Source organism: Gopherus evgoodei, chromosome 1, assembly GCF_007399415.2.
Source record: "Gopherus evgoodei ecotype Sinaloan lineage chromosome 1, rGopEvg1_v1.p, whole genome shotgun sequence".
Taxonomy (NCBI): Eukaryota; Metazoa; Chordata; order Testudines; family Testudinidae; genus Gopherus; species Gopherus evgoodei.
The window spans coordinates 119,088,528-119,104,174 of record NC_044322.1 but is presented as its reverse complement, the minus strand read 5'-3'; the positions used below and the strand labels follow the sequence as shown (position 1 = coordinate 119,104,174).

The 15,647-nt window shown below is 41.0% G+C and overlaps 1 protein-coding gene across 1 annotated transcript; it reads right to left on the bottom strand.

Moving 5' to 3' along the window:
• Positions 1 to 2,623: 2,623 nt before the first annotated feature.
• LOC115642900 (lysozyme g-like) lies at positions 2,624 to 10,252 on the bottom strand. The gene is made up of 5 exons (XM_030546592.1): positions 10,210 to 10,252; positions 8,228 to 8,317; positions 6,091 to 6,287; positions 5,673 to 5,811; positions 2,624 to 2,769 (listed from the first exon to the last, which is right to left on the bottom strand). Exons 1-5 carry the CDS (start codon positions 10,250 to 10,252, stop codon positions 2,624 to 2,626), a joined length of 615 nt encoding a protein of 204 aa, XP_030402452.1.
• Between the last annotated feature and the right edge of the window lie 5,395 nt (positions 10,253 to 15,647).

The following is a 15,647-nucleotide window of genomic DNA, read 5'->3' as shown; positions in this document are numbered from 1 at the left end:
ATTATTCCCTCAGACTTTTGCTGGGGGTAGCGGCCTCCTGAGAGATTTTCCGTTACTCCCATGGGCCAATCCAACTCTGCACACAAACACTAAAAGCAAGGAAATCATGTTAAAGGGACATTTTGCACCCAACCAAGTTCCAATTTCTAAGCATTAGCCCATTACAATCCCAATACTCAACCCCACTAACTCTTCTAAGTCCCTCGCACTGATTTTCAGTCCAACATTACTACCTCCCTCCAATGGACACATCAAAGACCTGAACCATCACACTGCAACACACAACCTGTTCTCCAGCCTTCCAATGCTACATTGTACTAGAGATTATAACTTGTTACTAAGACATCAAAATAGTACTCATAATCCTTAGCTCCCATGTAGCGCTTTCATGCATAGATCATAGCGAGCTGTCTGGCTAGTTCTTCTTTGTCAGTGCTGTGGTCTGTGCTTTAAAGAGCCCAGCCCCCGTGGCAAGGTCAACAAATTAATTTCTTAATTGGTCGCTTTGTCACCTGCCAAACACAGGGCTATAACCCTGCTGGTGCTAGTTAAACTACTGTAGTACAGCAGTTCTCAAACTTCATTGCTCCGCAACTCCTTTCTGACAACAAAAATTACTACATGACCCCAGGAGGGGGTATTGAAGCCTGAGCCCGCTCAAGCCCCACCACCTCAGATGGAGGCAGGGGCTAAAGTCAAAGCCCAAGGGCTTCAGCCCCAGGCAAGGGTAGCAGGGCACCTTGGGTTTCAGCTTCAGTCAGCAAGTCTAACGCCAGCCCTGGCGACACCATTAAAATGGGATTGTGAGCCATTTGGGGATCTTGACCCACAGTTTGAGAACTGCTGCTGTTGTGGATGCACAGGATAGTAGGGAACATAGGATTTCCTTTCAGGGACCAGTTCAGCTTTGAAATCTGCTACCATTCATTAAAGGGGAATATTATTGTTGTTGTTGTATTATTGCTATTATTAGAGGGGAAATCAAGATATGTTGCTTTTATGGAGACCTTAAAGGACCCTTGTTTAAGAACTTATGCTCACACACATGAAGAGCGATTGGTGTAATTTATGGACAAGGATTGCTTCCTCTTCTTATTGAAGCAAAAGAGGGAAAAAACGACTTGTTGGAGCCCTATATCATTTCATGTTCTAATGTGCAGACAAGACACAGAGCACTATAATTTCCACTGCAGGGTTGTACATCCTTTACGTTTAATGGGGGATACTAAGCCTCCTGAATTCAGAGAAACGTCAGGAGTTGTATCCACCATAAATATATTTTGGAATTAATTTCTAGACCATTGCTCGGTAATTGAAATCATTTTTTGCTGTCCACCTTTGCTCATGAACCTGAAAAGATGACCTCTTTGGAGTCTTGTTTCATTTGCCAAAAACATTTTAATATGCTATTTTCCTTTATTCATTTGGTCAGTCAATTTACATATCCAAATCTAGCCACAATGAAAAATAAACTTTCAAACAGAATAATCATAAACCAACAGCTTTGAACTTTCCAATTAAAAATGGGGGTTACTAGAGTTTTTCTTTGGTTTTGTTTTCATGATAGTGAGGCAGATATTGAAACAGCCACATGTTTAAAAGTTGGAAGGCACCAACTGAACTGCAACAATGTTAAGTCCAAAAAGATGTTAGCATTGTACTACCAAGCAGTGTCACTGTCATGTAGTTCACAGGAAATTCACTAAATGGGAGGCTCTTGCTTTTGGGCTTGTGTGACCCAGAGAGGTTGTGCATGACTCCTGGGCTACCCAGAGAGATTCCCCTTTGGACAGGGCCATGTAAGACTCATTTTGACCTTACATAGCTAACTAAACCTGTCATTGGAAGGAGTCTGGCTCATGAGAATGAACGTAGAGGATATACTGAGCGTGCTCAGTGTGTCCTCTAGTATCCAAGCTATGTTGGATTCTTCACTGGCCTATTGATCAGTCAGCTAGCAAAGACATCAACATGGGCTGAGAACCCAGAGCAAAGTCCCTTGACTATGTTTACATAATAGCAGGTATAAGCTAAAGGGAAGGAGCCCGTGGAGAGGAAGAATTCTTTCTTCCTGTTGGGGAAGGGGAGGCATTAGGATGAAGAAAGTACTGGAGTAGATACAGAGGGAGACCCATACATGTTCCCATCTCCAGATGATACATGAGCAGCCCCAAACTCATCTCTATACAAGAGAATGTGCAAGAGGCCTCCCTACTCCACAGGTAAAGACTTTGCAGGCCTGTGGGGTTTTTTTGTTTTTGTTTTTGTTTCACAATAAAGGCAATGAGGTTTTGCATTCCTCTCACACACAACCCACTGGAATCCCAGAGAAGGGATTAATTAACTCCTAGATCTATAGTAACACTTGTTCATGCAACCCTAGCAAGTGGAAAAGTTGAAACTGATAATAGGTGCTTGGATGGAGTTGTAGGAGGAATTAATTTACAGGTGTTTCCAGCTTCACTATTGTTGGGAAAATCCCAGGAACAATTTATTTTGTGGTTACAATCACTGTATAATTACTATATTAAACATTCGTTTTCTCCAGATGTATAACATCTCTCACGATCAGGTTGATAATAATGAGAATTATGATTTATCTGAAAAGAGGCTGAAGCCAGTATTACGCTAAAATGCCGAATCCATTTTTCTGCAGATATTTGGCTCGAATAATAACATTATTAACATAATCATTGCTCGAATTGCAATTGTCCATTCCGTCGTAGACCTGGATATTCCTAACCTTGTGATGATAGGCACAAATCCCACCTGCAATGAGACACAAAGTAGTTAATACAGAATTAAAAACAAATAAATGTCAGCCAGAAACTGTGGCTTCAGCAAAAATCCATCTAATCGAACCTATAAAGTCTTTTGGAAAATGATGCATCGTGCTGTTGTGTAGTTGCATTTACAGAGTACTTGATTCTTAACATGGAGTTTGCAAACAACTTATTATTTGTTTATTTATTATTTATATTGCAATAGCATCCAAATGTGCTAGATGCTCTCTGAATGCAAATGGGAACATGGTCTTTACCTTTAAAAATTTATAGTCTAAAAGGGCAAAGACAGGTGAAGGATAAAGTAAAAAGATGCAACATACACCTGGAGTAACCAGAGTGATGACATACTTGTTCATTGCAAGCTCCCCCACTACTAGTCTTGTGTTCATAATTTAACTACGTCTCCTACCTCCCTACCACCTTTCCTTTTTATTGACATTTATATATCACAAGAACATTTCTCTTCATATTTAGTCCTGTAAAACCCTTGCCTTAAAAATATGATTTATTATTTGTATTACACTCCCTCTTGGAGGCCTCAATCAAGAAAGGGGCCCCACTGTGCCAGGCACAGCACAAAAACAGGCCCGAGTCTACAATCTAAAAAGACAAGCCAGAAAAGGATCTGAGCCTGTTTCAGTTCCAGGACCCTTATCCAGCAACATATGACTCCTGCAATCCACTTAACAATCAGTTCACTTCCAAGACAGACAGAATCACAGAATCTCAGAATATCAGGGTTGGAAGGGACCTCAGGAGATCATCTAGTCCAACCCCCTGCTCAAAGCAGGACCAATTCCCAACTAAATCATCCCAGCCAGGGCTTTGTCAAGCCTGACCTTAAAAACCTCTAAGGAAGGAGATTCCACCACCTCCCTAGGTAACCCATTCCAGTGCTTCACCACCCTCCTCATGAAAAGATTTTTCCTAATATCCAACCTTAAACCTTCCCCACTGCAACTTGAGACCATTACTCCTTGTTCTGTCATCTGCTACCACTGAGAACAATCTAGATCCATCCTCTTTGGAACCCCCTTTGAGGTAGTTGAAAGCAGCTATCAAATCCCCCCTCATTCTTCTCTTCTGCAGACTAAACAATCCCAGTTCCCTCAGCCTCTGCTCATAAGTCATGTGCTCCAGCCCCCTAATCATTTTTGTTGCCCTCCGGTGGACTCTTTCCAATTTTTCCACAGTCTTCTTGTAGTGTGGGGCCTAAAACTGGACATAGTACTCAGATGAGGCCTCACCGATGTCAAATAGAGGGAAATGATCACATTCCTCAATCTGCTGGCAATGCCCCTACTTATACAGCCCGAAATGCCATTAGCCTTCTTGGTAACAAGGGCACACTGTTGACTCATAACCAGCTTCTCGTCCACTGTAACCTCTAGGTCCTTTTCTGCAGAACTGCTTCCTAGCCATTTGGTCCCTAGTCTGTAACAGTGAATGGGATTTTTCCATCCTAAGTACAGGACTCTGCACTTGTCCTTGCTGAACCTCATCAGGTTTCTTTTGGCCCAGTCCTCTAATTTGTCTAGGCCCCTCTGTATCCTATCCCTACCCTCCAGCATATCTACCACTCCTCCCAGATGAGGAGAGACTTAAATCTTGATTAGGTTCCTCTGAACAAAATTGAGAGGTTTTTCCACTGCCTTGTATCAGATCCAGTGGGTATGTCTACACAGCAAAACAAACAAACAAACAAAAAAAAACAACAACAACAACCTGCAGCAGCAAGCCTCAGAGCCTGGGTCAACTGATTGGGGCTCATGGGGCTTGCTCTACAGAGCAAAAAATAGCAGTGTAGACACTCTGGCTCAGGCTGTAGCCTGGTCTCTGAAACTCGGCAAGGTGGGGAGGGTCTTGGAGGCCGGGCTACAGCCCGAGTGGGAACATCTGCTGGTTTTAGACCCACACCCTGAATTTCGCAAGCCCAAGTCAATTGACCTCAGTGATGTGAGACTCAGTGATGTGACTTTTTCTTTGAAGTGCAGCCATATCCTAGTCAGCTAAGGCCTGATCCTTCATCCACAGAAGTCAGTGGATTATTGTCATTGAGTTCAGTGGAAGCTAGATCAAACCCCTAGCTGGTACTCTTCAACCAACCCTGAAATGAGTTAGTCATGCATAACTTTCTCTGTCCTCCCCAAGCCAACCTGCCATGCCATGGCAGAATGCCAGAATCCCACGATCAAATAGTCAGCCCCCAAAGTGTTCTAGTTTCCCACTCAGCTGTGCTACAGGACAGCTGTCAAGTATTTTAGGATCCAAATGTAGGTTATGGATTTTGGTGGCGGCTCTGTGCTCCACTGGCGAGGGCACTGCACTGAGTGTCAAGTTCTTTTGCTGGCTTTGTCACCGGCCTGCTCTGAGACACTGAGCAAGTTACTTCACTGCTCTGTGCCTCTCTTTTCCCTCCTTCCCCTCTTCTGGCTTGTCTTTTTACATTGTAAGCTCGTTGGGGTTGTTTTTGTGCTGTGCCTGGCACAGTGGGGCCCCTTTCTTGACTGAGGCCTCCATGCGGGACTGTAATACAAATAATAAATCATATTTTTAAGGAAAGGGTGTTATGATTAAATATGAATAGAAATGTTCTTGAGATTTAAATGGCAATAAAAAGGAAATGTTTGTTTCCATGTAAACAGTCTACTACAGCCTTGGGAGCCCCAGCACAATAGCATTGTACAGTGCACGAGAACCAGAAAATATAGCCCAAAACAAAACTGTCAACAAAAAAGCACAGTGAAAAGTAAATCCGACTGTTACATTAATTTCAGCTTTAAAAATATCAGCTATTAAAATCTTAATAATGTAGTGAAAGCGACTTTTTAATATATAATGTTTTATCTTGATAGTGTCCCTTTAACTTTACAGCACATACTGTACCTCTGAGATATTGTTGTGATGACCAGGTAGGGTACTTTGTCTGTAATGCCTTAATTCCTCTAACTAGAATAGTTGCACCTTGAGTTATATGATCTTCGCTATCCCAAGCTCCAGGAATCGAATTGTGGTGTGTATGAACCTAGAAGATTTAGACAAAAAAATTCAGTCTCCTTAGAAACAAAAACACCACTTTTGTTTTCTGTTCTTTATATTTTTAGCCCCCAATTCAAGGACGTATCCTTATTCAGGACGACATTCAAGAACATGCGCTGGTGTTTTCCTGAACAGGAATAGACTTAAGTATGTACGTAAGTGCTGTCCCGAACATATAAAGTAATTTGCTAAAGTAAAGCCTTAGTGCATAATATCTCTATTTCAGTACTTGGGATTTTTATTTTTCCTGGTCTTCCTTCTGTACCTGCATCAAGCCATATTGGGTTCTTTCACGGTTCCAGCCATCGACTAGAGTAGCTCCAACACGACTCTCCACAGATATGATTGCAGCAATGAGTGCTGGATCTATGCACAGATTTCTGGCAACTCTCATAATAGGGACTTTGTATCTCTGTAGACGTACTATGTCTATTTCAGCAAACTTTTCTGCAGCATGAACCCCTGTAGCAAAGGCAAAGGTGAATGTGGTTTCTGCATGTAATTTAAAAAAAAATCACTTTACAGATAAATTCCAAAGCAATCATTTGCTGATTAGAAAAATGCAGCCATTGAATGTGGATCAATATATCTGAAAAGCCAATGCAATCCTATTGATTTCTGAATATGGTTGATAGTTTTTGAAATCCAGAAAGCAATAACTATATATCTTTATATCTCTCTGAATCAGTAACAAAAGGGTTGGGGGGAGCCCCTGTAATTCTTAGGAAGCCTTTGATATCTCTTTCCTCCTTAACATTTTCCTGATCCAGCCTTTTTTCAGATCTTCCTTTCAATAAAAATTTGACAACCCTGATTTTCAGAGATACTAAGCACCTACGGGGTCACCGGTACTAGAGTACTTTTGAAAAACTATCCATAAATTTATGAGAAAGAGAAACATATGACGATAAATATGTTAAATGATTTGTATTTTAAAAAAGCAACACAGAAAGCTATATTGACACTTAAATCCCCCAGCAAGCAAATTTTAAAACAGTTGATAACATATGTATTTAATATAACTTACACTATGTAGCAGTTTTCAGCCCCATTTTATGAATTTACACTACAAATAGGAATCACTTCACACATCAGTAAAATACAGCCACCTCTGTTCAGAAGTGAAGTAATTGTTTAAGAGCATAAGGTAACAACACAGGACAGAAAGTGGAGAATACTGTATCCAATCAAAATGGCAAAGGGGAACTTAGGTTTACAAAATGGATTTATCCAATTTGGAGTTTGATCAAGACAAGGGGTTTAGCAGCCCTCTTCATACAAAAGTTCTCTGGGATCTCTCATGACTAAATGTGGAAGGGAATTCTGTTTTACATCTCATCCCCCAAAAGTTACCTCCAGCCTCTTAATACGCTCTGGATCACTGGATCATTACTGACTCGGAAGGAAGAGTGCTATCTGCTGAATCACTTTCCTTCCATGATGTTCCATGTAGGCCTCCTTTCCAAGTACCTACCCAGCCTGATGGTAGTGTAGTTAGATCATGAATGGGAAACAGAATGAAAGCAAAGAGAGGGAACCTCCCCCTTGAAACCTGACTGGCTTTTAATAGGGCCCACCACCCAATGCACTTCAGTCTTAATCTTCCAAGTTTATCTTCAGATCTTCAAGATATTACTTAAGGAGAAATACTGGCTCCATTGAAGTCAATGGGACTTTTGCCATGGACTCTCAGTGGAGCTAGGATTTCACCCATAGCAAAATATTGGATGTTTTCTACATGTTGCAATAAAGTGCTGATATTTCCTTTTCATTCTCTAACACATCTTCTTTTCTAAGCAGGAGTGCAAGTGAAAAGATTTCTTATCCACAAAACTTAATCTCCTCAAAAAAATGTAAAGGAAATTGGGAGAGAATTCCCAAGTTGGGGGACTCAAAGGAGGAGTAGGATCGCCACAGCTCCAGGGTCACCCTCCTTTGATTTGAGCCTATAAAATATGTATTTGGCATGTCACAACTGGCCAGTTTGTTCAGCATGTCAAGACTCAAGTTGGATTCCAGGTGTCTTGTTTCCCAGCTGAAGAGGGGTCTGGGAGAGCGGATGAAAGTGCATGCTCAGCACCTGTGTGGCGATAATGCCATTAAAAGCCTAGCTGATTAAGGAGCGGTATTGCCCGGAAAGGGATCATGTCTGCTTCTCTTTGTTCAGAGGCTGATTGCTAAAAATGTGGGACCTTAAAGGGGGTTCCTCAGAGACAGATACAGAAGATAGAGCTAAGACAGGCTGCATTTGAAAACAGTAGGCCTTAACACTTGGCACTTCCCCCTGCCTTGTTTTGCAGACTCAGTATCATTGTCTACCCTCCAATTAGCTCTGTATTTCTGAGCACAAACAGAAGTGTCTGCACTGAAGTGCAGCCAATCAAGCAGTGAATGATACCTACCACAAGATGGGGTTTGTACAGCTCCGCAGGAAATCACAGGGGTTTCCATAGTACGTAAATCACCATAACATCCATAACTTACAGAAGGAGCTAAAAAGTTAAAGAGAGATATTAAAAATAAGATCTTAAGACTGTATTGCTCAGACTGTTGCAAGCATGAATTAAACTTATGCAGAAAGAACATCTCCACACTGACATTTCTGTTGTATTCTACTAATTCATATTAATAGCACTGTTAGCAGCATCAGCATCAATGGCACCTTCAACAAAATCTAATATCCATTAATTGCCTTTTTCTAATATTACATATTGAAGTCGGTAAAGCCAGGACAATTTTTATCAGCTGAGTATCATAGAATCATAGGACTGGAAGGGACTATGAAAGATCATCTACTCCAGTCCCCAGCACTCATGGCAGGACTAAGTATTATCTAGACTATCCCTGACAGGTGTTTATCTAACTTGCTATTAAAAATCTCCAATGATGGAGATTCCACAATGTTCCTAGGCAATTTATTCCAATGCTTAACCACCCTGACAGTTAGGAATTTTTTCCAACCTAAACCTCTCTTGCTCCAATTTAAACCCATTGCTTCTTGTCCTATCCTCAGAGGTTAAGAAAATTTTTTTTCTTCTCCTTCCTCATTGTAACAACCTTTTACATACTTGAAAACTGTTATCATGTCCTCCCTCAGGTCTTCTCTTTTCCAGACTAAACAAACCCAATTTTTTCAATCTTCCCTCATAGGTCATGTTTTCTAGACCTTTAATCATTTTTGTTGCTCTTCTCTGGACTTTCTTCAATTTGTCCACATCTTTCCTGAAATTTGGCTCCCAGAACTGGACACAATACTCCAGTTGAGGCCTAATCAGCACGGAGTAGAGCGGAAGAATTACTTCTCATGTCTTGCTTACAACACTCCTGCTAATATGTCCCAGAATTATGTTCATATTTTTTGCAACAGTGTTACACTGTTGACTCATATTTAGCTTGTGGTCTACCATGACCCCCAGATCCCTTTCTGCAGTACTCCTTCCTAGGCAGTCATTTCCCATTTTGTATGTGTGCAACTGATCTTTCCTTCCTAAGTGGAGTACTTTGCATTTGTCCTTATTGAATTTCATCCTATTTACTTCAGACCATTTCTCCAGTTTGTCCAGATCATTTTGAATTTTAATCCTATCCTCCAAAACACTTGCAACCCAGCTTGGTATCATCTGCAAACTTTATAAGTGTACTCACTATACCATTACCTAAATCATTGATGAAGATATTGAATAGAACCGGACCCAGAACTGATCCCTGCGGGACTCCAATCATTATGCCCTTCCAGCATGACTGTGAACCACTGACAACTACTCTCTGGGAACAGTTTTGCACCCAGTTTTGCACCCACCTTATAGTAGCTCCATCTAGGTTGCATGTCCCTAGTTTGTTTATGAGAAGGTCATGCGAGACAGTATCAAGGTGTACCACATCAAGGTATACTAAAGTCAAGGTATACCACATCTACTGCTTCCCCCCACCCCATCCTCTGAGAATTTATCTCCAGTGAGAATGGAAGACTGCCCATCTCCTATTGGCAATGGATCCTGTGTCTATCTGTGACACAGTGACATTTTGAAGGAAAAACAATGATTCGCTAGCTTGGGCCTTGCCAAATTGTTCTACTTTCTAGAAAGTGGGGAATTATCTGAACCCATCAGACAACCAACTGCATTTATGACCTTAGCTAAGAATTAACGTAAGTTGTTTTTGTGATCCTATTCTGCTGTCTAACCTATACGTTAGCATTTATAGTTTAATAGGCTTACGTGGAATGCAAGAAACCTCACACTCAAAAGATGAGTTACCCATATGGTAGATTTTACAGCTCTATATAATAGGACAACTCAGATCTGATTGCATTCCCTCAGCCCTACGATAATCTCTTGCCAGCGTTGCTTTTGACTAGTGAAACAGAAATAACCCCCAAACTCACCAACAAGGGCAGCAAGGCCCAGAAACATCAGTGTTAGAAGCATGGGGATGGTTCTTCTCAGGCACCCAAGACAGTCTGAAAATTAATCAAACTCTGCAAACATGAAGAATTCAAGAAAGTTTCCAATGTTACTAAGTAAAAGTTCACCCACACAAATGGCAAATATGACTCAAACCACATCCAAAGACAGGCTCATTGACTTTTTACCCAGTCTAGCACACACTTATTACTTAGGTCTGGACTTACTATTACATGGACTTCAGCATAATACACCCTGTACTTGATAGTATTTGAAGGATCAGACAATTATAGTCTGTCCCTGTACCCATTAAATCAGTAGCAAACATTTTCATAGAGCAGACCAATAATTAGCAGACTTTTTGGTACATATCATTGCTTTTTTCCATGAACAGGAATTGGTCATATAGTTACTTTTAACATATCTTATTTTTTTCCTCAAAGATTCCTTTTATATAAATCATTTTAGAAGTCCATCAGTTGCTTCATTATCCTTAAACAGACACACAATGACTAGATTACTACAAAGAGAACATCACTATGAATAAAATTGAGGATTCCTCCTGCTCCGAGGGAGTACAACATGAATGAGTTCAGACTCACCTGTCTTCAGTCTGCCTTGTCCTGCAAGACCAATTACTTAAAGAGCTTTATATATACTAAGGTGCCCCACCCTCTGGCTTTGGGAATGTTGAGTTCTACCTAGTGTGATGACATTTCCTGTAAAGTTTAAAAACTATAATAATAGTAATGCTTTGAACTCATATAATGCCTTTCATCCAAGGCTCTCAAAGCACTTCCCTTTATTATTTTATTAAGCCCCAGAATAAGCCAGTGAAGTACATAATATTATATCCTTTTTACACAGCTGATGCAAAATAAGTGACTTGCACAAAGTATAGCAGTGAGTCAGTAGGAGAGGCCACAATTGAATCAGAATGCTATTATTTTCCTGCTAGACCACACGGCTAAGAAGGTCTCTGGCCCACTGATGTTACTTTTCAATAAATCTTGGATCATTGGGGGAAATTCCAGAAGACTGGAAGAATGCTAATGTTGTGTCAAAATTCAGAAAGGGCAAGTGGGATGACCCGGCTAACTACACATATCAGTTAGCCTGACATCAATCCCAGGAAAAAAATAATGAAAAAGCTGATACGGGATCCAATTAACAAGAAATTAAAGAATAGAAATATAATTAATACCAATAAACATGGTTTGATGGAAAATAACTCTTGTCAAACAAACTTGATTTCATTCTGCAAGGAAATTACAAGTTTGGTTGATAAAGGTAACTGTGGGTATTCACCCATGAAAGCTCATGCTCCAATATGGCTGTTAGTCTATAAGGTGCCAAAGGACTCTTTGCTGCTTAGGTGTAATAAACTTCGACTTTTGAAAGACATTTGACTTAGTATTGTATGATATCATGATTAAAAAGCTAGCATGATTCAATATCAATAAAGTATATGTTACATTGATTAAAAACTAGCTCACTAATAGGTCTAAAAAAGTAGTTGTCAATGGGGAATCATTATCAAATAGAGGTGTGTCTATAGGGTTCCACTGAGATCAGTTCTGGGCCCAGGACTATTCGATATCTCTATCAGTGATCTGGAAGCAAATATAGAATCACTGCTAATACATTTGCAAATCTAATATTTATTAGTGTATTTCAGGTCTCAGACTAAAGGGAGGCCCAGCCCAGTGATAGCAGCAAAGGAAGCAAGAGCTTTTCTTGTAGTGCTGCTGCTGCTTGCGACCCTGCCTTCCCTTGGAATAGGCATGGGGAGAGCAATCTGGCATCGGGAGATGGGGACATCCTCAAAAACAATGAGGAGGTGGGGTTGCAAGCAACTAGGCCTCTGTAAAGAGAGCACAATGTAAGGGGAGCCCCCAGGTGTGATCTTCCTTTCAAGGAACTGCCATTTGTGGCTCTTTTAAGCCTGGGAGCATCTAATTTTGGTAAACAGTCTAGTGAGAGCAGACTGGTCATGCCACCAGGTGAGCATAAACATTTTATCAGCTCATGTGATAGAAAGAATAATATGATGTTTAGATATGAAGTGGAACAGTCACTAGAGAGGTTTTTAAGGTCAAGTGTCAACCAGGGCCTAGCTCCTAGAGACAAGTGAGAATCTGAGTGTGTACAGACTTGGTTAAGCAACTTGTGGTGCATACTCAGATTCACAGATTTGAAGGCCACTGGGCACACAGTATCTTTGTTTTCACATATGCCGAGTGTTCTGTTCCTAATGAAAGACAACATTGAATCATGTACTATAATTTTATGTATTCATGTGAAAAAATCAATATAAGCAATAAAATAGGCCAGAAAATGCTTTGCGTCATGTACTAGTTTCTATATTTAAAAACAGTCAAGAAAATATTAATGTTTTTGTGGCACGTTGCTCAGATTGTGTTCTTGAATTTACTATTTCCGCAGTTATATGGCCAAAGAGGAAACATTCATTTACAAATCATCAGTTTACTAAGTAATATGCCCTGAATTATATTACAGAGCATGTGTTGCAGCTGTAGCAAGTAATAGTTTGTCATTAGCAAACATGTAATTACCACATGACCTTATGTTGTGTTTTAAATGACAGAACTGCAGCATATGTCACTGCAAGGTTATATTATTAATTAATGGTATGTCTAAGAACTTTGTCATGCTTAGATGAAAGATACAAAGCATTATTATAAATGTTACATTTAAAAGATTGTCCACACTTTGGAAACGGCATAAAGGAAATAATCTCATTTTTTTTCTAGGACAGCACACTATATAATTAACATGTAATTAATAAGGAGGAAAGACTGGGAGGGAGCTTATTTCTCTTGTGTGTTTTACAAGAATCTGATTTTCATGCACATGTAGTTCTAGGGAAAGCACCTATTTATTGCAAGCCATTGGGCCATGAAATAGCTTAGTTAAAACATTCTAAAAAAACACCTGAGAAAAGTCAGTTAGCAGCAATCATAATTCAGGGTAGAAAGTCTCAGGAGTAGAGTCCTGCAACCATAGTACCACCTAGAGGTTGCTCTGTGTGGTCTTTTTCAAAGTAATAGCTTTACTGGCTGACTCACCTTTACCAGCCTGGTCTTGGACATCTGTAAACATAGGCATGCTTGCACTAAAATCCACCCAACTGAAGCAGAGTGCTTCTTTGAAGGTATATTCTGGCCAGCTCTATTTAGATTATACTTATTGATTTAAACTTTTGTTATCAGCTCCAGAGCTGAGATAAATTAATGAAAGTGAATCTGCAGATAATTCCAGACTGCTGCAGAAATTGGAGTTCATTGGACTATAATAGTATTCTGGGATAGGCTCTCAGCTAAACAGATATTTCATTTGCCCACCCACATCCAATGAAAAAATAAAAAAGCCTCTTAAAGAACAAGGTAGGATCTGAGATGGTATCAGAATGCTGCTCTGGAGAGAAATTTGGATGTTCAAATATTCCATCAGGCTAGGGCATATGAAATCCTCATTTCCCTAATCTCATTTTTTCTGCTGGGCAGGTGAAGAGGTTCATAAATGCAAAAGGCAGTTAGTTGGGACATAGCTGTAAAGAAGCAGCAGCAGCCACATTTGACTGAGCTATGACAGCCTCCTCATCTTTTTTAGTTTAGTTTACCTTTTAAGAGTGGGCGCTCTGGATAACATTTCCACTGGGGCAGGTGGAGAAAGCTTCAGAAGTGGGAAAGATCTGAAACCTCCTAAGAATAATCTCGAATTCCTAGAGAAGCTTTCTTTAAACTACAGGGCTCATAACACAGATAGAGCAGCACCACTTTACCTCAAAGCAAGCACAACAGACCCTGAAAAGGAGAGAGGCCTGCCAGACTTGTCTGATGAAAGAACAGAAGAAGCAGATGTATATCTGAGTTCAGAATGAGGTTCACCTTAAAAAAATTCTCACGCCTATGTAGTCACTTTACACACTATTTGAATATGCAATAATACAGAATTGTAGCTCCTCCCAGTTCCTTGGAGGAGCCAGGGCTTAGTGCAGGTTATATTGCTCTGAAGACTGTTTTTCTTCATCAACTTTCATGACTGCCATACTTACAGGTGTAGAGGAAAATTGAAAGTAGCAGTAATGACTTTTTCTCCACCAACCCCAACCTTCACTCCTACCTGTAGGGAAAATTGTGAGAAGGAACTTTTCCAAGGGAGGGATAGAGAACGTTTGTTTGTGTATTTCCAATACCATTTGAGACAAAGTGGGTTATTTCTGGTTCCTTGCTAATTTTGTATTCGCTCAAGTTATTTTAAAATTATAAAATTGTTTAAATCTTCTTAAAATGTATTTGTCCCATTCATTTGGGTTTTTAAATGTATAAATCCTCCCCTGTGAGAGTATATTTTCATTTGAGCTTTCTATGATGTAGGCACTTCTACTGCTGACTTGGATACGTCGCTTCGGATAGGTGAGTGGCAGCCTGTAAATCCCCTCCCTCCCCCAACCAGTCTGCACAGCTGCTTGGAGGGGGTATGGCGAACTCTCGTGATGGTAGTTGCGGGTTCTGGCAAGCTGGGGTAACGGATTTTTTGAAAAAATGGATAAGGAATAATCAGGGCCTGTACCAGGTGCAGGGGTCCACCAGGGATGAGATTGAGGAGATGGGGGAGGTTTTGGGAGTGCAGGAAAAAGGGAATGGTATTACAAGGTTTGTGTGCTGGGATGACATGCTGGGTAAAAAGGGAAGCCGACCTCCTCCAACACATTAAGGATTTGGAGAGGACTGTGGATCAGCAACAGATTTTAACAGAAAAATCTGTGTTAGTGGTAGAGGTAGCGGATTTGAAGGCATGGGATGCTGCATGGACAGAGAAGTCTTGTGAGGCAATGTGATGAGAGAGGGATGAACTGCTGGGGAGAGGAGGAGACAGAGGAGGAATTGTATCAATGTAAACATGGGGGCAATGAACTTGGGGACCCCCACTAATGGAACTGAAGGAGACACCTCCACCACCCTACTCTGAAAATACACTGTACCCACCACTGCCAGTGGGCATTGTAAGCTGGTGATCCACAGTTACAGCCCCTGTGAAAGAGGCTACTCAGGAGGAACTGCCGGAGGCAGAAATAGTGGCCCCAGTTGCAGGGTGGGGGGACCATGCCCCACAAGTAGTAGAACAGGCAGAAATCTGCCTCTTGTCCCTGAAGGACCGGGAGGCAATACTGGGCCGTTTGGGAAAGGTACCCCGGGATGATTGGGATCAGTTTGTGCTGTGGCTAGTGGAGGTGAGCAGGGAGATGGAGGGTCTAACTCGTGAGGACCAGATGATCATATGGCATCGTCTTTTGGGATGGGGCATCTTGGGAATCAATGTGGCAGGACTGGCACACCCATTTCTAATCCCTGGACAGGTGGCAAAACAGTTGTTTGGGGTGTCCTCTCGTACT

Bases quoted from the DNA above. Each gene is read 5' to 3' on its own strand.
- LOC115642900 (XM_030546592.1), bottom strand. From the start codon at position 10,252: ATGCTTCTAACACTGATGTTTCTGGGCCTTGCTGCCCTTGTTG. The intron at 8,318-10,209 runs GTGAGTTTGGGG...TTAACTTTTTAG, and splicing joins GGGCCTTGCTGCCCTTGTTG to CTCCTTCTGTAAGTTATGGA. The intron at 2,770-5,672 runs GTACAGTATGTG...GTCTCATTGCAG, and splicing joins ATCACAACAATATCTCAGAG to GTGGGATTTGTGCCTATCAT.